The 26,747-nt window shown below is 38.0% G+C and overlaps 1 protein-coding gene across 4 annotated transcripts in view; it reads left to right on the top strand.

Annotated features, from left to right (window-relative positions):
* The window catches only part of ZNHIT6 (zinc finger HIT-type containing 6), an 80,847-nt gene that overhangs the window by 42,058 nt on the left and 12,042 nt on the right, over positions 1-26,747 (top strand). Inside the window, exons 9-12 of one of the 4 annotated variants that reach the window (XR_014144933.1) lie at positions 10,594-10,718; positions 14,498-14,560; positions 16,518-16,677; positions 18,679-18,885. Coding sequence is in view for 2 of the 4 variants with exons in the window: in XM_031029451.2 (XP_030885311.1) it covers positions 10,594-10,718; positions 14,498-14,538 (166 nt within the window). In the remaining 2 variants the exon portion in view is untranslated. Of the gene's footprint in view, positions 1-10,593; positions 10,719-14,497; positions 15,518-16,517; positions 25,111-26,747 lie in introns of those variants that run through there. The other 3 variants (XR_014144932.1, XM_031029451.2, XM_006734562.3) reach the window with 3 other exon arrangements.

Below are 26,747 nucleotides of genomic sequence, written 5' to 3'. Positions count from 1 at the left end.
AAAAGTTACTTCAGAAAAAGCAGTTCCTGCTCAAAAGACAGGATTTTTGATAAATGAACTTGACCTAAAGTATATGGAGTCCGTTCCCTATGCCAGCTCAGTGTTAAGCACTAGGGTTACACAGGCATCTAAAAGACTAGCCTTCAAGGAGCTCACAGTCTAGGAGAGAAGGTAGATATATGGTAAATGCTACAATAGATACGTATTTTATATATAAGGCATAACAAGTGCCCAGTGGAAGGCATGGGCATTTTGCATAGACACGTGAGACTTGTCATTTTTTGAGGGAAGCACACACCAGTTGCCTTCATTCTATTTCCAAAGATTGGCATCTAAAGTTAAGAGTTTAGACTTTAAACCCAAGCCAAATTAAAGTATTATTTAGGCTTTGACTTAATGAGCATCACAGGAGATTATTACTCTTCTTGGGGACACTACCCTCCTGTACTTGCACAGATTTTAGTTGATTCTAAGAGCCTGGTCTCTTGCCTGCCTTTCCTCATAGCCCTGCCACACCCCTCCTTGCTTTTCACCTAACCCATATCCCTACTGGCCAGTTATTCCTCCTTACCTTAAACATCTCCCCAACTGAACATTTAACCTGTATTTCTTTTCTCACAAAGTGCTTCTCATATTTCAGTGTCCATCATAATCATTTAGGACAGTCGTTGGAAATACAGATTTCCAGCCTACCCTCAGAGGCTCTGGTTTATCAGTTTCATATAGGACCCAGAAACCTGCATTTTTTACAGTCTCTGCATCCTAAGTTTTCCCTGTGATCATACTTTGAGAAACACTGGCCAGGGTGGTAAACTCCTTGAGGACATTTTTGGTTCCCATACAGTGTTTGACATGTTTTCTGTATAATAAGTATTTGGCAGATGTTTATTCAGTTGAATTGTTGAAGATGTATAAAGAAATATATAATTTGATATTAAGATGGATTTTTTGAAATCAGATTTTTACATCTTTAAAGATATTAGTCTGTACCCTTTGCCTAATTGAACTGGAACTGGAAAATTAAATTATTTCAGGCTTACAGAAAATAATTAAAAAATATACTTTGAAGATAGACTAAATAAGAAATTTATAGTATGTAGTTAGAAGTTAGGATTTTTAAAAATGTCCTGCCATTAGAAAACAAGGTGTTAGAAGTTAACATTATTTTGAGAATATTGGTACAGAATTAAATATATTATCAGAGAACATTAAAGGAATTCCAGAATGTCTAAGAACAGCATTAATTACTTTCAGATGTCTTGTCTTATGAAAATTGCAGGCTCCATTGTTGCCTTTTTATTAGATCCCTTGAAAGTAACCATGCTGAAGGGTTAGTAAAGACAGCAGTATGTCTCTAGATGGGGTTACTTAAATTTCCTTGTTTTCGTTTTGGAATTTGATTCTATTAATGAGTACTTAACGATAGTAAGCAAACTTGCCTGTAATAGAAGATGCCATCACCCATGATTGCCCATCATGAGATGCATTTCCAGTAAAAATTTTACTTCAAATGTAGTATGTTTGTGTTTTGATCAATTTTATACTAATAAAGTATTTTTAACATTTAAAGTATTAAGGTCATAGGTAGTAAAATTAATTTTTTAGCTTACATACACATTTTGTTACAGAAAAGTATAAATGGGTAATCAATAAAAGATTTTCAAACATAAATGCATTACTCAGGGTAAAATTCTTTGGAGAATTGGGAGTGGAAATACAAGTTCAAGAGGAAGAGGAAACCATATAAGATTTCTAATTATTAAGGAAGAGCTTGGGAAAAAAGGGAAAAAGAGAAGAGCATTTTAAATGGATGATAATCGGTATTAAATTGCTATGGTATTTAGATTTGAGTGAATTTACTTAAGAGTAAGGTAACATTTTCATTTTAAATAAGTATTTACACAATAAATTATGTTCTTTGCATCTATTTAAACTTGTGAGTAAAGATTTTAAATGAAAGTTTAGATAATCTATTTAAAAATATACAAAAGTGGGGCACCTGGGTGGCTCAGTCCATTAAGCGTCCAACTTTGGTTTTAGCTCAGGTCGTGATCTCAGAATTGTGAGACTGAGCCCTACAATGGGCTCATCTACGCTCAGTGCGGTGTCTGCTTGAGATTCTTTCCCCTCCCTTCCCCCTCCTCCTCTACTCCTCCCCTCACTGGCATGTGCATTCTCTCTTCTGTCACTCTCTTTCTCTCTCTCTCTCAAATAAAATCTTCAAAATATATATATACACAAAAGTATCATTGTTTTCCAAAACTATTTTAAGTTATATATAACCAAAAAAGTGTGAAGATCCTGAATAAGTTTTCCCAAACACACAAAAAAGTTTGCTGCAAGGGTGAGTTTAAAACAAGGTTAAATCTAGAGGCAAATAGGTATCTTTACGAAACATAGTAACTATTAATAACAACCTCTTATTGAGTGCCTCTACTGTTTTATAGGTGCTTTGGTAAGCATTTGTATACATTATGATTATGTTACATTATACATGCATTATAAGTTTTACACATTATAATTGCATAGAGAGCCCTGACTGCAGCTTCGTAACCACCAAATGGTGGTACCTAAATCCAGACCTAGGCCTGCCTGTCTCCCAATGCATTAGTATGTTTTCTTCAATAGAGCACATGCCGTAAATGGACAAAATGCATGTTCTTAGATTATGTAAACCCAACCCCAGTTCTTTGTTACGCCTTTTTGGGATTGTTGATTATTTTTCAGAGTGAAAGCCATGATCAAGATGAGTACATGCTCAAAATGGTATTAACCTTTGACCGCATTTCAGATCTAGCCCTTAGAACAAAGGAAGCAAGAGATCATTTGAAGACTAGAAAATGTTAAAATCAATCTGAAGAATGTCCATACATATAAAGGAAATACGTAGAGTGAGGTACTAAATATTTTTATCAGAGAAGACATATCCAGTGGGTTTTATGCGGGGAACTCTACTTAAAGCAGTTTTATGATAAGAACTGTAAACTTAGCTGTAGGGAATCTGAAGCTCAGCCAGTTGGCAAAGCTGGGTTAGTATTTACAGGACAGATGCAAGCACAACTATTAAAGTTTCAGTAGTTGTGAACTTGAGAATTTTAATTTGAGAGGCTGTACTGAAGATCCAAAGTGATATGATGGTCAGATTCTTACTAGATTGTAAGTCTACAGTTCCCATAGTGATCTCATTTCAAATATATACTATATTCATTACTAGTTACAGAAATTATGAGAAATATAAAGTGAGAGTTTTCTCTGAAAGCTTGGGAAATATATTTTATTTTTTTAAAGATTTTATTTGTTTATTTGTCAGAGAGAGAGAACAGGGGGAGCGTCAGGCAGAGGGAGAAGCAGGCTCCCTGCTGAGCAAGGAGCCCGATGTGGGACTCGATCCCAGGATCCTGGGATCATGACCTGAGCTGAAGGCAGACGCTTAACCAACTGAGCCACCCAGGTGTCCTGGGAAATATATTTTAATTCTCAGTGTTAATGTACTAAATTTATACATTCTAGTTATACGGTAATTTGTAACCAACTTTATATACTCTTCGGTGGTAATAATGACATGATTAGTTGACATTTCTAAGTGATTTCAGGTATTTCATTTTAGCCAAAGAGCTTCAACCTCCTCCAACCTTTCTCTTTAATTTTTTTATAAGTACCCAAACTATGAATTCTGTGTATATTCCCATATCTACTTTCCACTTAGTCCTGTGGACACTAGCTTACTCCTGACTCTGTCTTCCTTATACATATACTTTCTTCCTGAAAAGCCTTCATCCTTGACCTCTAGTGAATACCTAATAGTTCACCACTATTTTCCCAGAGCCTTGAACAGTGTCTGGTACAATGTAGACCCTCAGTAAATATGTATTGAGTGAGGAATAAGTGAACAAGCAAACAGTAGAGTGAAGGAATTCAAGATCTGCTTTCAGTAGCCCCAACCCTGCATCTCCTTGAATGACCCTGAGTAAGGTACTTAATTTCTCAGGGCTTCATTGCCCTCAGCTGGAAGATAAAAAAAAGACTAAATTCTTGCCATTTCTAAAGTGATATAATTCTGTGATGTAGTTAATTCATGAACTATTTAACGTTTAAGCAAAAGTTTCTCTGAGGAAACTGATCATATTTTGCAAAATGATACTTCCTAATAAAAACTGAAGATTAAGGGGTGCCTGGGTGGCTCATTCAGCTCAGGTCATGATCACAGGGTCCTGGGATAGAGCCCTGCGTCAGGCTCCCTGCTCTGAGGAGAGCTGCTTCTCCCTCTGCCTGCCACTCCCCCTGCTTGTGCTCACTCTCTCTGCCAAATAAATAAGTAAATCTTAAAAAAAATTTTTTTGAACATTGTCTGTAATCATACTCTTACAGTCAATTTAGTACCAAAAGAAATATGTTTTGTTGACAAGAGTAAGGCTAATTAAAATTCCCTATGTTATATTAGAAAGTCTTTGAAGGAGGAGGGCTTTTAAGAACCAGTTAAGTGGGGGAGGTAGCTAGGGTTAGCAAATGAAGTACCTAGATATTGAGTGTGCTGTGCAGCCTGAAAGAATGTGCAGGTGAGTAAGGAAGAAGAGAGCATGTTTTTTGAGTATCTACTTAGCGTTACATTTCTATCATAGCACTTGTCCCAATGAAATGTGGTAATTATTTCTTTGACTAGTACCCTCAGTAAACTGTGGGATTTATTTCTGTGAACTTCTGTTACCTAGCAGACCACCTGTATGTGGTAGATACTAAATAAATATTTGAGGAATTAATTGATGAATAAGTGTTTACATTTCCACATGCATTAATTGTAATGAAGTACGTACTATATCTCTATAAGATAGGAAAGTTAAGCTCAGAAATTGACCTACCCAAAAGAAACCAATTTATAGTTACAAAGCCAGGATTTGGACTTAGGTCTCTCTACAAGATATGCTTTTTCTACTAACTAGTCTCACCATACATCATGAACATAATTCCTGACTAGTATGTCATTTCCCTCCTAGAGATGCTTTATTATAAAAAATCTTTGGAGTATAAAATCTTATTGGACAAGTTCCATTTTCATCTGTTAAATTCACTTATTTAATCTTTACAAGCTAGCCCTTGGATAGATAACTTTTCCATCATTATACTGATGAAGAAAATGGAGTACCCTTGAGGAGTCACAGATCTTAAGGACCTTAAGATCCTTAAGGATCTTAAGATTGGAACCCAAGCCTCTGGATTTAAAAGTAATTGAGCTTCCAGTAAGAATCAGGAAAGACTGAACAAATGGCATCTAGAACAAGTTAAGAGCCTTGTAAGGCTCTCCTTAAAGTTTTAAAATATGTAATTGGCCGCTGTTTTACCACATCCCGTAGCTTTCATACCGTGGATAGACTAGAATCATTTACCACTGCAGTTATGAACGGTTGAGCTTTCCTTTTGAAAGAGAAGGCATATGTCTGTACTACCCAGCTCATGACTGGTGCCCCATATCAAGCACTTGTAGTCCTCATTTACATAGCTATATTAAAATCCCAAAATAAAGTGCAGCAAATTATTAATTCAACTACTGTTGGCTTTTTTTTTTTTTAATATGAAAACTAGGAGAAATTAGGTAAGAAAAAAATTCAACTTTGGCAAGATCCATTTCTAATATGACTTGGACTGTATGAATTACAGAAATTGTGACATAGGAATATTATTTGGAGAAATTTTAAATAGTACCTTTTTCTTTTAAACAGAAGAATTTAAACTCTCTGACCCCTGTACTTAGTTTGGTTTTATATGTTTCAGTTTATGTATTTTCTTCTCCTACTCTGCGTCTTCTTTAACAATCTGGTTTCTTTCTTCCTTTTCATTTGGATTTTGAAAACCAGTTTGTTTCTCTAATCCATTTACTTTCTACTTTATTACCTAAAGTTTAGTACTTTAAAGTTTGTATTATTTTCAAGGAATTTGATAAATGTGAATCTAAATTAGTTTGTAGTTGATTCAAAAGCCATAATTCAGTTACGCCAGGATGAACCATACCTTAAAAACAGTTAACTATCAGATAACTGATTTATATTAAGGTTAATTTGGGGCTTCTGGCTGGCTCAGTCAGTAGAGCATGCGACTCTTCATCTCGGATCGTGAGTTCAAACCCCATACTGGGCATAGAGCTTGCTTACATACATATATACATATATAGTAACTTTTTTAATAGCCAAAGATTCAACCTTGTACATTTGGAATCAGTTAGTTGCACTTTTAACTCAGAAATCTAGATTGAGAAATAAATGCAACGGTTAAGAACATAAGTTAAGTGCTATAAATATCACATAAATATCGAAACATGTAAGGGTGGGTGCCTTGGTGGCTCAGTCAGTTAAGTGTCTGCCTTTCCAGGTCATAATCCCAGAGTCCCCAGATCAGGCCCCACGTCGGGCTTCCTGCTCAGTGGGGAGTCTGGTTCTCCCCCTGCCTCTCACCCTGCTCTTATGCTCTCTCACTCACTCTCTCTCTCTCAAATAAATAAAATCTTAAAAAAAAAAAAAAGCCTTGTAGGGGCTCAGTCAGTTGAGTGTCTGCCTTCAGCTCAGGTCATGATCCCAGGGTCCTGGGATCAAGCCCTGCGTCTGACTCTCTGCTCGGCCGGGAGCCTGCTTCTCCCTCTCCCTCTGCCTGCCACTCCCCCTGTTTGTCCGCTCTCTCTCTCTCTGTTAAATAAATAAGATCCTTAAAAAATACATCAAAACTTGTAGAATTTTAAAGCTGGAGTCAACTTGGTGATCACCTCATCCAGTGACTTTATTTTCTAGTGGGAAAAGTTCTGTGGCCTAGGGACTACTATTAGATTATTAAATTTGGAGAATATTCATATTTAGTTTCAGTATTTTTTGGGAGGGGAAAGGGAAATGATCTAAGTGTCAGTGATAGGAAATAAAGTGGTTTGTGACTTTTTAAAATTCTGTCTTCTTTTGAGTTAGGAGAAATTTTTTTAAAATCCTAATTTGCAAATAAAGTAGAGGAAGAAGTTGAGAACTTGGGCAGTTTCTTTGAAAGTTAGTAACAGAGCCAAGATTAAAAACACACCCTTGACTATCAAGACAACTTTTATTTATATAATGTCAATCACTGTAACACCTGTTTAGCCTACTGAGCCATGCTGCCCTTATAATGCCCCTGTGAAGCTGCCTGGAGCAGGGTCAGCTAGCAAGCCTGTGAGGGTGAGCAAGTGAAATAACAAGAGGAAATGTCTGAGAAGGTCCCTAAGGGTTAAAAAAAAAAAAAAAAAAAAAAGACAAATGTTGGTGTCTTAATTCTTCCAAACCTAAGTAGTTTGTCTTAGAGTAGTAGAGCCATTCTACTAATGGGAACTCCAGAGTCTGAGCAAATTTCAAACAGATAAAGCTGTCCCTTAGGATTCAGTAACTTAATGGCTTGCAAAAGAGCTAAGGCCTAAATGTTTTAGGCAGTGTCAAGCTGGACTCTACAACTTGCCTAAAGATAATAGAAATGGAAACATTCAAAGTACTTTTAGCCTCCTGGAAGGAAATGTGATCTAAAATAATAGTTTGAAAGTTGTAATTCTATATTTAAAATGTAAAATGCATAAAAAGGCAAATATGTGTTTCCGTGCTAACATAATAAGTGCCATTCTTTGTTACTCTGAAGAAGTCCAATGACTGTCCTGAACTAAAGTTCCTATCAGAATGTGTTTTATTTTAGGTAATTATACAGATGTAAAACTTTGTTCATGGCTTCAGTAACTGAGCTAGCAGTGTCTTTGTTCTATCATTTAACCCGACAATAACTCTCTGAAGTGACACTGTCATTCTCCAGTTTCACGTGTGGAAACTAGGGATCAGAGAAGTAAAGTAACTTGTCCAGAATCACAGACCAGTAAGTGATGGACTTTAACTCACAGTGTTGGGCCCCAAACCCAAGCAGCCACTAAAAGTTGCTGCTTCATTTAACTACAAGTCACAAAATGTTACCCCATATGTGTTTGATGGCTTTTCTTTATAAACAGTTTACATAATTTTCTTTTTACGTTTACGGGCAAATTTTAATGGTAGACTTAAGAGTAACCATTAGTAGTAGAAAAATAAAGAAATTCAGGATTTCAGCTAAAAGATGGTCTAGTGAAGTCCAACCTCTTTAACAGACTTGAAAGCTGAAGCCTAGAAGCTTACTGACACTCAGTACCAATATTGTTGTGATTAGAAGTTTGCAACATTTTAGGGTAAACACAAAATAAAATTCAGCGGTTCTAATGAAAACCATACAACATACCAGATTTTCATTGTATTTGAATACAGTATTTTAAAAATAATTCATTTATAAGTTCTTATAAATTTTTGCATCCCAAGTCCTTTGTTAAAGTAGAAAGAAAAGTAGAAGGGCCTGCTACACACATAAAACAGGGACCAAAAATTTTTTTTAACTAAACAAGTAAGCATTGTAGTTTTAAGGTTGAAGTAATGTATAACTTATATGGTAATTTTTAAGTATCTCTAGATGTTCCTCTGTTGGGAACATATTTTATACTGTATCAGCAAGAGTATTAGGTTTCCAGTTACCATGTGGCTTTTGAAGAATTTTTTTTTTTTTTAATTCCACTTTGGAGATACAGAGAAACGTAATGAAGATTGAATATTATGAAAAGAAACAAATTACCTAAAATGTTAAGTCTACACTGAAAATTACCAAAAATTGAAATAAGTAGAAAACATTCCCTTATTTGTGAAATGTTTCTTAATAGAAGTCTTGTGATTCATTTAAATTCACAGAAGATAAGTTACTGCAAGTGTTTGTAGGATGCTACTTGAAAATTTCCCATTTGAGAATTCAAGTCTTATTTTCTCCTAAGAAAAATTTGGTTATATCCATTTTATATTTTACTTTAAAAGTTAATCTTATACTTTGATACCTAATTCAATCTCATTTTTCTCTTATGTGTAATTACTGCTAACTTTAAAAAAAAGACACTGCTTAATTCAAAGGGAAATATGTTTAAAAGATGTGAAGCATTTAATCCTTGAATGCTGGAACCACTTTTAAAGTATTGTAAGAACATCTGTGTTACATTACACAGGGAAAAGAATGTATGCATTCCATGGCCTATGGGGCACTGGGGTGGCTGGTTTAGGAAAACTGAGTATTTTGCATTTCATGTTTTTTCCAACATAAAAAATTTTCTATGACTCTAAAATGAAGAATGGAATTCCAAGGGTAGGGAATGTAGTCAGGCAAACATAAGTCAAGTATAGTTGTTCTCTCACTTGTCACCTACTTCTGAAAAAGAAATCAGCTTCTGTAGCAGATTTGTCTTTTCATTTTGTTAAGCACTTTTTTTCCCCTTATTTGAGAAGTATTCCATGGAACAAACTTACAGAGAGATCACTACACCAGGAGTTCTTCAGAAGTGCACTGCGTGTCTCACTCAGCTACGAGTTACTGTGCAAATAATCTCTTACTAATTAGGAAATACCAAAGTTTGTAAGTGATTTACTCTTAACAAAATTACAGCAGATTCAAATATATTCCAGTGATAACCTCACTCTTGATCACTTGTATCCAGTATGCTTTCTTGAGTGGGAGGGAAAAGGATGGAGTTACAGCTCCATCAGGCTGGGTATCCCTTAGGATGTGTGTGTTGCATGTGAATATCATCTGTCATTGGTGGAAGAAAATAGAGATGGAAGAAAAAAGTTGGAGAATTATGACTACACTGGTGGACATGTTCTCAACTTTTTCATCTTTAATGTGACATGATATTAACATGCCAACACATACCCATATGCAACTCCTAATGAGCTAGGTGAAACTCCACCCCTTTCTCTGCTACTCCAGAAAGCAAGCAAGGGGGAGAATGTTAGGGGAATGCATCTTTAATCAACTAAAAAAAAAAAAGTGTTTTTTGTTTGTTTTTTTTTTTAAGTAATGACTTGAGAGTTTCATACCTTAAGGAACATTAGCATCTAATTACCTGTGACACATTTGACAGCTATGTCATGACTGATAAACTCCATATTCCTTAAATTTTGTGTTTTAAGCTCATCCAGAAACTCACTGTTTTTTGTTTGTTTTTTATTTCAAAATAAAGGAAGGCCAAATTTAATTGTATGGCAATGTAAATTTCTGGAACTATTTATAATTAGAATTAACTTTTTACAGAAGTATTTGTAACCAGTTATTTTAACACCATATATTCCTGAAAATTATCATGGGATAGTTTTTTGTTTTTCTTTTAAGGCTCAAACTAAATATATTTGAGGAATTTGAGTTTTGAACTAGTCATTGCCTGATCCAGGAAGAATTCATGACACATCAAACCATAGATATTGTATAAAAGTTAGTCTTTATTCCTTGATCTGAAAATGACTTGTTCTCAAGCTTTTCTAATGTCAAATTATTTGATATGCTCTTTATTTAGCTTTAGAACGTGTATAATAATAGCACTTTTAACTGGTTTTTTTAGAGGCACTAAACTTACTATATTATAAGGAAATAACTATTGAATTAATGTCATTAACATTTAAAAATTTTTTAATGTAAGGGGCTCTGATATATCTTATTAGTAATTTTGAATATTAGGGCTGTTTTTAATTTTTGTTTTGCTTTTTTTATTGTAAGGTATTATGAACTGGATCCTTACAAAAGTCTCCGGGACAATTTGAGGAACAAAGTGATCATTGAGTATCCAACATTACATGTGGTATTAAAAGAATCCAGTCATGACATGGAAGTTCTTCACCAAGGTAAATATAAATTTGTTCCTGTAATGCTTAGAATAATTCTAGTGAACCTGAGCACTTACACAACTGTGTTTATTTCTTTATATATTTGTTTTCCCACTGTATTTACACACTTAACTGAATTTGCTCTATAGCTAGCTATAGTTAATGTAAAGAACCAAATGAATGAGCTGCTGATTCTGTCGTGTTTGAGAGCACGTAGCTTATAATATCAATTCAAAATGAAAGAGTAAGTTTGGCTATAAAACGACATTCTTTGCCTTATTGGAGTTCTACAGGTTTTGTCTTTTTTAAAGCTAATAGCCTTTAAGTAACAGTCTGTCCAATATCAGATAAATTTACTCTCTAGTCAAAACTCTTTCTTTAGAGATTCCTAAAATGAGGGATTATAAAACATTTTTAGTATCTTACCTTATAGAAAGGGATAATGTTTAAAAGAATGTCATGTTTAAAATTTGGACTGTGTTTAGAATAAGCTAGTGACAGTGACTTGACCTTTATCTCCTTTTTTAAAACACACTGGTTTTATTTTCCTTGATGTTTGTTTCTTTGGCTATATTCCTTGTCATTTTAGTGATTCTTTAAAAGTAGATACTTGTCCCTCTTTGGTGAGTAGTAGAATTGGAAGTATTAAAACTGGAAATGGTATATGTAAAAGTTTAGTATCTAAAATGACTTAACCATATTTGCAGCTGCTGATTAGAGTAAGCTACTTGTGTTTCTGAATGCAAATTCTAGAGGATGAATAAAATTCAGAAATTACTTTTTAAAAGGGAGAAAGGTGACTCAACTCAAAACCATGAGATACCTCTTTCAGCTAAGAATAATAGTTACAGGCCAAGTTTCATTTTAACAGTCTCCAGATGGCCAGTGAATCCTTGGATTGGATTGAAATCTATTTTTTAAATAATATTACTCGAAACATGTGGTTTAGGTTTTATTGTTACACCAGCAGTATAGACTGAAATAGGCAGTAACCTTTGTTTTAAGGTGTTCTCTTACATGTATATAATAGGTTTTTTTCTTAGCAAAAGAGAAATTTTTTTTTCAAAGTGGCCAAAATTTTGTCAGCATCACAATTTGAATCTAGAATTTTAGGTAGCAAACGTGAAGTTTCTAATAATCGGTTATGGGCCTCTAAATCTTTAGATTAATTATTGACTATATATTTTTCACAATTTGAGAATATCTGATTTTATTTTCTCAAATTATAAGAGTGTTATAAATGACCAATTTCACTTTTTTTTTTTTTTTTAGCTGTGTAATACCTTACTTTTTCCTTAATATAATTCACATAGCTCTAAATGTTAGTTTCAGGGAAAGTTGTTTAGTAATGTGGGTTACTAGCCAGGGCAAACATGTCTGTGTAAATAAACAGAGCACACACAGCTCCTCTTTCACCTTGTTTAGGAATGCACACTGAATGAAGGCTTCCTGTAACGAAGCAAAATGAAAAGGCTATTTTTGTAGTGTACTTGGAACCTGATTAAGTAAAATTGGCTATTTTTTGGTGGGTATATGATATTTGACTTATTTACAGGAAGACAAGTGACTCATGCTTTCAGGATAGAGGACCCTTTAGAGCTGCTGTGGCAAAAAACTTAATGAGGGTCTGACAGGATCTTAAGGACCATAACAGTGTTGTCACATCATAAATACACTTTAAAAATAATGCCGGGTGTTTTGTACGTGCATTTCTTTGTGTGAGCACTTCAAGGTATCTGTTTTTTTGTATATTCTCATAGCTTTGAATATTCTGCAGGGTGGTCCCTTAATGCAGGAGGAGGGTTATATAAGAACAGGGCATTTTCTTTGGAATGCCTTGAAATTCCTTCTCTCTCCGGAGGCAAAAATGTTGGATTTTGATCTTGAGTTCATAGCACAAGGTGTCTCTCTTCTCGTTTGGGAAAAATGTGTTTCTGGGCTGGCATTCAGTAGTTTTCACACTTGATCATTGTTACAATGTTTGCTATGGTTGTAGATTGCCACAGTTTTTCAAAAGTCTGCCGGTATTGATGGGCAATAGGCAAGTTTTGTTTGTTTGCTTTTTGCTTTTTAAGGAATGTAAAAGGTTGACTATAAAAGATTGAGCCATTAAGGTAGCCCACTAGATTGAAAATGTGGAGTGCTGATCACCCATCTTGTATCAGTCCAGTGGGAAGTGCTCAGAATGGTGTTACTTGCTTCACAGGTCCCTATTTGCCAAAGGTAGCTGGTAGATTTAGATGATTTAATAAGAGCTGCTGCTTTTCAGTCTTAAGAAAAAAAAAATGGAGTGCAGTAAAAGAAGAAAACAGGACAGTTCAGGAAGCAAAGCAAGAGAAGGGTTTCCCCCACACTGCAGTAGTACACAGCTCCATTAATTTAAAAATATCAGCAAAATGTGTTTCTCTGTTGTTCTAAGATAACTCCAGTAGAAAATGCCTCTGCCTTTTGAAAAGGAATCCAACCCAAAACTGATGACTTCAATTAGTGAAAATACATAACATAGGAGCTACTCATTCACCAGTCTCTTGTTGGGCCAATATATCCTTTCATCCATTCTCCCTCCCTCTCTCCTCCCCTCATTCTTCCTTACCCCCCTTTCTCTTCCTCGTTTTGACTGTGTGTGACATATTGGGGTGGGGAGATGGGGATGGGTCTCAGGCACAAGAACACACATGTGAACTTTACAGTGCAATAGGTGCTATAATAAAATGTGTATACATTGCAAAGAAAGCCAGAGGAGACCAACTGACTTGTATTATCATGGAGATACTTGAAGGACTGGCCTAGAGTTTATAAAAGTCCATGAGGATCAGGACTGTATCTTGGATTGAACCTGTTTCAGTCCTTTCCTCATAAAAAAGGATTCAGTAAACATTGTGGTTGCTGGGACAATCTTAAATCTAGGTACCATCGACAAACCCCACGGAACTTGATGGTTGAATATGAGGCAAGATCTAGGTTTATGATTCTAGCATCAGCTCTTACTAAGCTGTGGGCCCTTGAGCATTTACTCTGCCTCTGAGCTTGATTTCCCTCATCTACACAATGGAAATAAAAGGCTATACGGCTGAAGCAAAGTAGTCCGTGTTTTAACCTTAATTTTCATAGTGTTTTAATATATTATTTCCTTTTAGCTTCACTATGCAATGAAATAGAGCTGTTACTCTGGTTGACTTGCATTCATATTGATTCAGCAAACAGGCTACACTGGGAGGTTAGATATAAGGAGGAAAGATCTAGTCTCTCTCCTTAAGGAACTCTCAGTTTAGTAAGTGAATCATAGTCTTGCTTGCTCCAGTCAGGACAGCTCCTTTAAAGGGGCTCCATTTCTGCTCTACGTTATATTTCCTATGAAAGGAAGGAGATGGCGATTAGTCTTCTCTGAGCCCACATTCACTCAATATACACTGACCCTCAATTTTAAGTTTAAAAAAAAAAAAAATTATGGAAAAATATATTCCAACCACACTTGGCCAGCCTGTGTGATAATAGTGATCTTTCCATTGGTACGAATATGGGATCATAACCAAACTGTGAAGTGACCATTCCCAAGTCTTCCACAGAGTCAGGAAGGATGTTGCCTCACAAACTATAATTGCCACTTTCAGACATCGTTTCTTTATTGTGGCCAGAACTGTAATATCCCGGCCGCCTGGAACATGACATGGTTTGTCTGTCCCCATGAGCAGTGCTGTTGGTATGCATCAGAAGGGAGGAGAGAAGAAGGAAAAACAGAACAAGCTAAACAGAAACAGTATAAACACTTGACTGAATGTTTACTTATTTTTTTTCAGTGAAAAGTGAATCTCCCAAGAACGTTGGCAATGAAAATTGAGCACTTCTTCTGGAGGAAGAAGGTGAAAATTCCCAGACAATTGCAGAGGACTGACTATGCATTGACTAGCTGTTGGATGACTGGGATATTGTCAGTGGGCGGTTGGAATTTTTTGCTTCCCTGAGAGTAATTAAACAATCTAAAAGTTTTTTTTAAAAGGTGTATTTTCTAGCCTCTTGGATTGACTTATAAGGCCCTTATTCCTAGTAATAACCCCTTTTCTGCACCTGACCAGCATAGTGCTTATTTCAGTTAGGCCCAGGGTTTTAATATGCTTAATTCCAAGGTTGAAAACTTTTTTTGTTTAGTTTGATGCAAGACCAAACCCAAGAATCACCTGTGTCAGCCACAAAGCTGGCAGTCTCGTTGGTAGAACCTCACTAAACATAAAGGCTGTGTGACACACCATGTAGCCACAGGAGGACTGACCCATCGTTACCTATTCTTGTCTTTGGGGTTTATTTGTAACTCACCCTCTTGAGATGACTGAGTGGGTCTTTTTTACTTGGGTAGCATCTAGTTCAGTGTCACATGTAAAGGATAAATAAATACTATTAACTATTACTTCTTATATTCAGTTCGCAAAATCAATGGCTTCTCGTTGTTTGAACCATCAGTGCTCACAAATTTGGCTCTCCTTGTTTGCACAGTGAGCTGTGTCTTATTATGAATTCTGTGCCTTTCATTCCGTTCCCATTCCACTCTCCTCATTACCATACAGGGGTGTTGTGATGAGCAGTTTTATGCTGTTTTGAAACATCCAGCAATAACTAAAGAAAGAAACACTTGGAACTCTTCAAAGTGTTACTGGAATGTATATGTGCATTTATGTATATACATGGCTTAATTTATACCTTATGGCAGCTCTGTATACATTATGATCTCACATATTGAAATTAAAGTTTCCTAGTTTTATTGGAATTTATACAGTTATGAAATTGCAATATGGCTATAAAAGAGTAAAAGATTATTACATCTGTGTTGCATCTGTGTACTTAATGGTTAAGAAAACAGTGATAAAATGGGACATTGGTGAATTCATTTTTAGTTTATAATTGGGATAAGTTTTAGACCAAAAAGAAGCCAGAGGCATTAATTAAAGAGGCTTGGGAAAAATAGAAATGAGAAGATGAGCGTAGGAGAAACTTGTAGAACACAATTATGTGTAACCTGGAGGTCAAAACTGGAGAAGCAAATCCAAAGACAATAATGCCACAAAGACCCTTAGTATAAAAGTAATAGTGGAACTGTAATTCATAGAAAATAAGGTATTGCAATTTGAGAAATAGCTACACTTCCTAAAGCAGCTTCAGGAATCTTCCTCATACGTGAAAGGTTTCTGTAGAATTAGGTTTTTCACAGTATTTCTGGGGAGACAACTAAATGGGATTTCAAAGGATTCATACTTAATCTAAAAGTGAAATTTGTTTTCTTGAAACAGGCAAGAAATAGGATGAATTGAATCAAATGTGTCACAGAATTGTTAGTGGGAAAAGTGGGATAAAGTACACACCAGGAGCATATGATCTGAATATCAGATGGAGAGCAGTTTCCTGATCGTGAAATCTATTATGACATAGTCTCATTTCCAAGAAAAGTACTGAGTTCCATGTCTTCTAGAATTTAAATTGAAAACTGGACAACCAAAGGATTTATCCTATACTTTCCCCCCTGCTCTATACTTCCCCCGAAAGGGGGAAAACATCTGCATGATGCAGTGCATCTTTGCCATCCCTATAGTCTAGAATTCTATTAGATTTTTCAATTATAGACTGTTCCTTAGGAAAGAATTTAGCATAGTTCCCTTAAATATAACTATCAGCTCATTTGATTAATATACATATTTATTCCCACAGGATTTACAATAAACATGTTTGAGTGAGGTAACTGTGACAACTGCTTGGAGGGGGTGAAGTGGGAATAATTCACCAAGAGCCCTAGATAGTAGTTAAGACTTAATTTCTTTTTTTTTTTTTGAGGCCCTCTCCATTTGGATTCTTGATAAACTCGGATGAATAAACAAACTCCCTGGCCCATGTTAAGTTCAACATCCTGCATTTTGTTCATGAATCACATTTTAAAAGGAGGAAAGCTTCACCTGGCCTTCTTTATTTTTTAAACAATGATTTCAAAGGCAAGGTAGGCCTTTCATAATTGCTAATTATTATATATGGGATTAATAGCCATAAATTACAGTAAACAAAGCTTGCACCTGTTCATATTATAAATAGGAATTAAAGAGAGTTAGTATAATAGGTATTTAAGATTCCAAAGTGTAGTTGAGCCAATTTGTTTCCCTGTAGCAAGTAGTGTGGTTCAGGTTTCACAGTGTATAGTGAAATGTTAAACACCTAACTAATGCCAACAATTTTCTTATACATTTGGTTTAATTTGGTTGACATATACAGTGTGTTATACCTGATTTCATATTAGTCATTAAGTTTTAAGTAAAGATACCAGTCTGCTTTTATTTAATCATATACTACTGTGTTAAAATTTATTTTCAAGTAGATACTGTATTAACCAATTGTTCTTCAGTTGCAAGTAACAGAAACCCAACTCAGGCTAGCATAAGCATGAATGGCAACTTATTGGCTCATATACAGGGAAGTCCAGGCATGACTTGGTCCAAACACCCTAGGAAGCCATCTTTCCGTCTCTCATACCTAGCTCTGATTTGTGTTTTCCTGGGTTGGTTTTCTCTTTCAGGCCAACTTTGTCTTTGGGGAGGGAGGCAGTGAGGTGAGAATTGTAGATGGCAGCCACTGAGAGTGTCAGTTTACATCATCATAAAGCATGGCAGCACGTTATACAAAATTTGGGAAAGAACTTTGATTTTGCCTACATTCAATCACATTCCATCCCTGAGCTGATCCAGAGAGGAGCTACCCCAGAGGAAGGAGAAATTATCAGAAAAAGGAAGAGGGTAGGGAACAGGAGAGGCAAGATGGTTACTGAGAATACAAAACTAACAGATGTTCGTTGTACCCTCTTTGAGTTTGAGTAGCAAGAGTCTTCTGATTTGAAATAACATAAGGAGTAAAATTCAAAACTAACCTGTAAACCCGCATTGGCTTTAACTAGAGATTTTAATTCCTACTTGATGCCATTGCTGCTTTGAGTTGCCATTATAGACTTTAAAAAAAAATACTTTCCATTTGTGTTTGACATTTTGTTGCTGTTGGTTTCATCACATGCACACAGCACCAATCCATTGCCATCACAGATTTGGAAACTTCCAGTTTCATCAACATTTGAGAAATTTTGATATTGAAATTAGAGTTGTACTGGAGGAAAATACTTTTAAAAATGAACACTACTTAAATAAAAATAGGCCCTTAAGTAAATTTGGGGGGATCTTACTTCACTACAAAGTGTATTCTTTCAACTTTGGTCAGTGAAAGCTACCTAAGTATGTGTGTGCATGTTCTTTAAAAAGAACTATAATGTAAACATTTCCCATATTGGAGTGTGGCAACTTCGCTCATTTTGAACTTCATAACTGAATGCATCCTTTAGCCTTTGATGAGCTACTACACAAATCTATTGCCGGTTTTCTTTCTTGCTGAATAAAGTACCAAAACCCTTACCCTTTATGACTTGGCCCCAACCTCCTAGTTTTACAGCCTCCTCCCTTGGTGTCTCTCTCCCTTCCCTTCCTCCCTCCCCCCCTTCCTCCCCTTTCTTTTTCCACCCTTTGCCTCAGTCATGAAACAACATAAAGGTTTTATGGACATTCCAGGTTTTTTCGCCCTTCTGTGCCTTTCTTCTGGTGCATTGTCTCTCCGTGGACGTATTCTACCTATTCTCTGAGACCTGGCTTGAGCAGTAATAGTTGTGATCCCCACATATAGAAGTCATAGTTAATGTTCACACTGGATGTGTCTCCTGATTGTCTGATGCTAATGCCATACTGGTTATTAAATGTGTTTAACATCATACTAATAATAAGAGTAATAGCTAACATGTATTAATAGCTTACAAAATACCAACCATTATTCCAAGCACCTTATGTACTTGGATCAACATTTAAGATTTCTCACAACAGTCTAGTGAAGTGGATGTGAGAGTAAAGCCCTGCAGTAAGTGGGGTACAAAACAAAAAATGCAGTAACGTGAAATGGGTTTGCATTGTTGCAGGCTGAAAGATAGGACAGGCTGCGTTGGTACAACTAACTGTCCAGGAATTCCGAGCAGCTGACCATAGAGTCCCAAGTCCATTCTGTAGTTTGGCACCACATGGTGGCAGATGTCACTCAGGCTGAAATGTCGATGGGACAAATCTGAGTCAGTCCTGTATCTGACTTGTACTTCTAGGATAACAGCATGAGTCCAGCAATCTCCTAGGTAGGTGATGCCTGTTTCATCATCCTTATCTGAAATTAACCCACCCCCTGCTTCCCCACTTCCTGAGACAGCCTGCCATTTCTTTCCCCAGCTTCACCTCCCCTCTCGTATTCCTCAACTCCACCAAGAGTTAAGAATTTGAGCCCACCTGCCACTTGTGAACAGGGGTTAGGTGGGGAATGGGAATGGTCATGTTGGCAGCATCACTGACAGGATTTACCTTAAATCCATTTTACAGATGAAAAACCCAAGCATAGAGGTTAAAGCTTATTCTTAGGCCAAATTGCTAAATGGTAAATGATGGAGCTTGAATATTTTCCTTCTCTTGATTCCTCTCTGTACCTGGCATTATCTTTCTTCCTGTCTATATAATTATTGGTGAAATTCTTCGAGTCTTAAAGGGCCAAATCTATGGTTGATACTTGCGTGAGAACGGAAGCACAGTTACTGGCATGACGTAAGCCCTCAGGGAAGATTGGGCTTTGAGATGAGGTGGGAGGAGTAGGAAACCTCTTTAGATCAAAAGATTTTATAAAAAGTTTTAATTTTTATAGATTGATCTCCTTCAATCTATGGCAAAACCCCTGACTGATAGGATAATATTAATAGCTAAAAACCCAGAACTTAGCATAATCTAGGCACCATTGTAAACATAACTATCAGTCACTGAATCCTCACAATCCTGTGAGGTAGGTACTGCTGGGTTTCTTTGAACCTAAAATGTCATTAATGATACGATGTGTATTTTATGTAACACTAAGAAAGAAAAGATGGCTGCCAGTTACATTAATGACATAATGCTTTTTAAAAACTCAATTTAGACTGTTTATACTTAGAGAGCTCTTTTAGTCATTTTATTTCAGCAAATCTAACACTCCATCGGGCGCCTGGGTGGCTCAGTTGGTTAAGCGACTGCCTTCGGCTGAGGTCATGATCCTGGAGTCCTGGGATCAAGTCCCACATCAGGCTCCCTGCTCAGCAGGGGGGTCTGCTTCTCCCTCTGACCCTCTTCCCTCTCAAGCTCTCTGTCTCTCATTCTCTATCTCTCAAATAAATAAAATCTTAAAAAAAAAAAAAAAAACTAACACTCCATCGATTTATAAGACACACTATTTTGTATACCTACAGGAACGAAAAACAGAATTGTGTGACACATCCTGACTCAAGATGGTAAAATATGAAATAATAATGCAGAATTGATGTAATAGGGTATTGAGACAAGTTTTTGTATCACTCTGTGCTAATATAAAAAGAAAAACCTAAGTGAAACTATGGGTAAGGCATTCTGAGAGCTTCCCAGCAATCAGGACAGTGATTTGTGGACCCAAATACTGAAAGGCTGCAGTTATCCACTCGTGCCACCAGAAACAGCCACCAAGTCCACGTATGCACAAGCAGTGAGAACTACATCGTGACTGTGGCCTGGCCAAAAGCTATTTCACAACTAAAGATTTCAGAGATGTTAAAATGTGGGCTCAAGAGTCCCTTGAGTACAGTACCATCATCCCCCTTTTGTAGGATATGGGCAGAGAAACTGAGCCACAGGTCAGTCACATGGAGAGTAAAGAGGTGAGCCCGGATTCAAACCAAGGCCAGTTGGGCTTCAGAGGTCATGTTCTTAACCTTTAGGCTACATAACCTCCTGAGTGAGCTTGGTCTGGTCATTTTTTGGAAAAGGCCAGTTTCTTCATAATTTGTGAAACTGCTTTGCTTGGAGCTTTTTCTCTTCGACGATGGACAGCAGGCTGAGTTTCTCCTAGTATGTTTTGTTCCTCTCTGGGTATTTCATCCATGGTACTCACATATTTCGCTGGTTTGAGCATAAAAACTTCAGTCACTTCAGTTGGTTTGAAAGCAGCTGTTAATGCTTATGCCAGTTTCCTTCAGTGGATTCAGGGTTATTAGGCTCAAGTCTGTTTTGCTGGCCATTATGAATTGTGTACTGTCAATCTGAGCACCGCTCAGAGCAGTTGCAGCAGACCTCAGGACACATGGCTCTCCAGGACTCCTTGGGATAGGGCCCACGGGGAAAGGACATAAGGATGCAAAGACAACTGTTAATGATTGTCATGTTGCAGGAGGGACATGTGCTGGGCATGCTGGTGACTCCAGCTGAGAGCGATTGAGCCTTGCCTCAATCTGAGGGAACTATAAAACAGGACAGGACAGGCTTGGGGGAGGTGGTCAGGCTGGGGGGTAGTTAGGACAACCCATGGGAGGAAGTATCATTTCAGGACCTGTTGGGAATCGGGAATGGCTTCGGGAGTGGAAATGGGATGGTGGGAGGAAACCCATGAAAAGACCAGAGCAGACAAATGAAAGGCCTTGTAAACAGGGAAATGTGAGTTTTCATTCTTAATTCCATAGAACTCAAGCCACTTCTCATGCTTTAAACTATATAACCAAGGAGAGAAGTACATTAAACCACTTGATTTTTAAAGGGGGAATTTTCTATCTCCCTAGGTATGTCATGCAGGAACTCTGGAATGGTGGTTTTGCTCTTAACTTTAGAAAGACCTCCCTTCTCCCAGGTTTCTGCTAAGCACTCAAAGTTATTTCTACTTTGAGAAGAGACCGTCACACACCACCTCTTGGTGTCATGATTTCTTTTGGCTCCTTGAACAGTTGATTCTAGTTTAAGTCCATATGGTATAAGTCTGTGGTGCAAAGACAGTCCCAAATGCCCAGTAACTTCTTCGTTTTCCTAGAAAACTAGAAGCCCTGTGGTCCTACTCTTGACCTAAAGAAAAACAGTAGGGTCCAACCTCTGTGTTTTGAAGTTTCGGTGGCTGGTTAACCAGGTGCTGGGATGCTGTGCTTTTGGGCCCCCGCCAACACAGAAGAGACAGCAGTTTTTTCCATGTTCCTGACAGATTGGAAGGTGTTTGTTCACACCCTCTGCTTCAGATCTCTCCCTGGATAGGTTGGTCAGTTGTTCGGCCAACATCTTTGGCCTCTGTCGCTAGTGCATCTTAGAAGCCTGTAAATAGTTTCTGCCACAGTTGGACCCTCACAAACAGAACTTCTAAGCATTAGAAATGGAAAACTTGAGGTGCTGAGGAGAGCCAAGTGGGAGCGGGCATCCAGTCTCCGCGGGAATGAATTCATGGGACTCTGTAAGAAGGAAGCCACTGTTTGTGGCTGACCTGTGTGTGGACAGTCAAAGGCAGAACACAATCCAGAGGTTCTTTTCTCACTTTCCTAAGTGGCAAGGGGAGCAGTTGTGAGATGTGGCTTGGTTTTCTTTCTAAGCAATCAGATTCTCTTTTTCCCACCAAACTTGGGCACCCCTTAGCAGTGAGAGGGCAAGCAAGTTATGTCTCAGCTTATATCACACATCAAAAAGTACTTGATTTGAAATTCTGTAATGTAGCCCGCCCAGAAGTACTTCATTATCATCTGTAATCTCCTACAGTCCCATTTTGTCATTCTCCAAAGAGTAGTAAGGAATCTAGAAAGCTGAGGCCAAATGATGGTACAAGTATGGATTATATTAAAAGGTATAGTAAAAGTCTGTTGTTTGCTCCCTGACAGGCATCCCCCTTCTTTCTGGTAATCATGCCTTGAGTTCCTCTGGGAAACTACCAGCTCCCCTTTGTTCTCAGCCATCTGGTTTGGATAGGATTAAGCCCAACCCTAGCTCTTGGGTGGGTTTTCATCAGCCTAAACAGATCAGAGTATCCCACTCCTGTGACCACATGTTTGGTTCCAACTGTGCAAGTGGCCTAAGCTGGTGCAGTTTGAGGGAACTATAAAACAGGCAGGGCATGGACTCTCCCCTGCTGTAAAAATGTAAGGCTGCAAGTGGGTTAGCCTGTTTTGCTACTGTAGGGAGAGCCAGCCTGAAGCCAAGCCATCTATCCCCGTGGAGTGTTCAGTTGCACTAGCCAATACATTCCTTTTCTTTTTCCTTATTCAAGTATTTGTATGTGGATTTTCTGTCAACTATATCAGAATTTGAAACCAGAAAATGAAGTGTGGCAAGTTATAGGCCCTTGATTATGGAATTGGCTGAATCAAGATCGTGAGGAGAGCCTCTGTCCTAGACTAGAGTGTTGGTAGGGACAACATTTGTCCATAAAGGAAAAATAATCTTAACTTTCCCTTTAAGGACATTTTATGGCAGTTGCATACAGCACTTCTGTGACATCCCATTTATAGAACTTGGCCATGTGGCCACACCTACTTACAAGGAAACCAAAGAAAGTCTTGACGCTGGGTGGCAATGTGATTGACTAAAAGTTGTGGACCTCCTCTGAGAGGAGAATTAAATGGGTGTTGGAGGACAAGGACTATAGTTGACCATTAGCAATTCTTGCTTTGTGGTACTGGAATAGTTGGTTTTTCCATTGTCTAATGTATATTGAGACCTTCAGTTCATATGTCTCCCTGGGGTGCCAAATTAAGGGACTTGGACAAAAAGTTCAGGCTGTAGGATGGATTGATTATAAGTTGAAGCCTTTGTAAATCTTTTTTTTTTTTTTTTAAAGATTTTATTTATTTGACAGACACAGCGAGAGAGGGAACACAAGCAGGGGGAGTGGGAGAGGGAGAAGCAGGCTTCCCGCCGAGCAGGGAGCCCGATGCGGGGCTCGATCCCAGGATCCTGGGATCATGACCTGAGCCGAAGGCAGACGCTTAACGACTGAGCCACCCAGGCGCCCCAAAGCCTTTGTAAATCTTATAAGAAAGAGAGATTTACCTTGAAACTAATGCCTCTAAAAAACAAGAAAGCATAAAATAGAGCCTTGCTATAAGAAATGCTTTCTGCTTGTGATGGGTAGTCCCAAGTAGACTGAGGCAGTAGTTTGGGATCCTCGACTGAATGGAAAAGCCAGATTCCTTCCTACAGTTAAGTTAGTTTGAGCAAAATAAGGGAGAAGGGAAAGATTAGGACCTAGAATAAGTGTGATCTCCGAAGCCTCTTCTAGAATCCTCTTGTTATACCCTTCCAACCTGTCCAAAGGGACATCCATGACTTTTGAAAAGATGCAGCTGGTGTGCAGCCCTCTGGCAAAGGGGCTGTTCCTCCCCTCTCTAGGTCATTGCTTTGTATTGCCCCCAGACAGAGGCCAATATGGAAGCAGAAGCCCTTAATTATAACCATCCCAAACCTGTACTCTAAATGAAAAGCTATTATAATCAACTAGATCTCTACTTTTATTACTAACCCACGGAATTGACCAGTGTATTAATCAGGGTTCTCTAAACAGAACCAAAAGGGTGTGTATACAGAAAGAGAAATTTAATATTTTTTTCTTGTCTTTTTAAAAATTCTTTAATTTTTATTTAAATTCAGTTAGCCAACTTATGGTACATCATTAATTTCAGGTGTAGTGTTCAGTAATTTATCAGTTGCATATAGCACCCAGTGGTCATCACATCACGTGCACTCCTTCATGCCCATCATCCAATTACCCCATCATCCCACCCACTTCCTCTCCAGCAATCCTCAGTTTGTTTCCATAGTTAAGAGTCTCTCATGGGTTTTCTCCCTCTCTGATGACTTCCCATTCTGTTTTCCCTCCCTTCCCTACAGTCCTCTCACCTGTTTCTTATGTTCCACATATGAGTGAAACCATATGATAATTGTCTTTCTCTGATTGACTTATTTCACTCAGCATAATACCTTCCAGTTCGAAATAGATTTATTATACGGAATTGGCTCATGTGATTTTGGAGTCTGACAATTCTAGATCTGCAAGGTGAGACAGCAAGCTAGAAACCCAGGAGAGCTAATGTTTCAGTTCAAGTCTGAAGGAATGTCCTAGTTCAAAGGTGGTCAGGAAGAGGAATTCTTACTCTGGGAAAGGTCAGCCTTTTTGTTCTTTTCAGACCTTCATTTGATTGGCTGAGACCCACCTATATTTGGGAGAGCAATCTGCTTTCCTCAGTCTTCTAATTTAAATGTTAATCTCATCCAAAATATCCTAACAGAAACATCTAGAATAATGTTTGCCCAAATATCTGGGCACTACCTGGCCCAGTCAAGTTGACACATAAAGTTAAATATCACAACCAAAAACACAGATGGGAGCCAACTAAAGTCATGAGGGGGGCGCCTGGGTGGCTCAGTCAGTTAAGGGTCTGCCTTCAGCTCGGGTCGTGATCCCAGGGGCCTGGGATCCAGTCCCACGTCCGGCTCCCTGCTCCACAGGGAGTCTGCTGCTCCCTCTCCTCCCCCACTCGTTTTCTCTCTCTCTTGCTCACTCTCTCTCAAATAAATAAAATCCTTTAAAAAAAAAAGTCACAAGGGATTTATATCACAGAGAAATCTCCCAGTGACCAAAATGATTGCCCAACCCCTAAATCAGTCCTCAGAGCCCCATCCCCCACCACTCATACACTCTAGTGTTACACCAACCAGCAGTGGCTGCTAAAGCTGTATGGTCCTCTAAAGAGGTTGGACAAGGGAGATCCTCTTGGAGAGTGAAATTGAGGCAACCCCAGACCTTCACCTCACTGCAAGATAGGGAGTCTTTGCCATTTCTGCCCAAAAAGATTGTAATATGTGTGAGGACTGATGGCCACCGGATGTTTCACATTCTCCCCTCTGCAATTTGGAATTTTTATTGCAGTTCTGTTTTCTCTTTCCTATTATATATAGGGTGTGGTTAAACTGAACTATTTACCCACAGATCACTGAACCATGAAGAGTTATTTGACATGATTTGCACATTGACTTAAATATTGGACTTGGATCTAGCTTTAGTAACTGGATGAGCTTTTATATTATCTCCCTTTGGGAAGGGAGTGTGACCTGTATGTTTGGAAGCTGTGGGATGATGTTAGGTGGCCAGAGCTTGGACTATCCAACATTGCTTAGTCCTTCTATCTAATACTCCACATATCCTTTGAGAGCTACTTCTCCTCATTCTCATCTGTGTGGTTTGGCTGAGATTGATACCCCTCTCCCCATTCCACCCTCTCAGCCAAAGTAATTGGTTCAGGAATGGGCATGTCAATCCCATTTTCAGTAAGAATGCTAAAACTCCATCTCTCTTCCTCATTGGGCTAACTTACATGGGGATGCGTACCCATATATGGTGCCTAGGGGGAGCCAGCCTGAGAATCAAACTAGAAGTGGAGTTGAGAGATGATCCTAGTAACATTTTCCTGTCATTCTGCAGTCCCTCTGGCATGCTTTCTTTACTCTCATTCGCAACTGCAGCAGTAACAATTTCACAAGTGATGATAGAATGTGAGGAAGTTTAAATGAGCACCTCCTGTTAGTGGTCTTGTCATCTTTTCTAAACAGCTCTCCTCTGTGGTCACCTCCAACATGTCAAGTCTGCAGAACCATAGAATCTTGGCATCAGACACCCAAAAGGATCATAGAGATCAGCTAGTCCAGGGCCTCCCAAGGTGCCTCAGGAGGTAAGCAAGGTGATTTTTAGGTGATTCATGAATATTTTTTATTTTCATAAATATAATTATTGTGATGAATCCTAGTAAAATATAATTAGCACTTTCACATCAAACTTGTGATTTCACAGGTTTTATGTAATGCTTTTATTGAAGGGGAAATTGAAGCTTTGAGAGATTAATAGCTTTTTTAGGGATTGCCCAGATGGTGAATGAAGGGTGAGAGATATTAAGTGTGGAATCTGATAACTGGGAGGGATCCTGAAGATCATGGAGTCACTTCCACACCCTGACCCACCTCCAATGTCAGAATTCCCCCAACAGCATCTCTCACAAATGGTCATTCAGCCTCAACTGGAATACCCCCACAGATGGGAAGCTTATCACCATTTGAGGCAGCACATTCCATTTTAGCAGTTCTGAGAGTTAGAAAATTCTCCCTTACACTGCACCAAAATCAGCCCTTTGCAATTTCTTTCCATTTGGTTCCAGTTCTT

The sequence above is a fragment of the Leptonychotes weddellii genome, chromosome 4, assembly GCF_054177405.1.
Source record: "Leptonychotes weddellii isolate Sample4059 chromosome 4, ASM5417740v2, whole genome shotgun sequence".
In the NCBI taxonomy this organism is placed as follows: Eukaryota; Metazoa; Chordata; class Mammalia; order Carnivora; family Phocidae; genus Leptonychotes; species Leptonychotes weddellii.
Note: the sequence above shows the minus strand (reverse complement) of the source record. Positions and strands in the feature narration are given on the sequence as shown.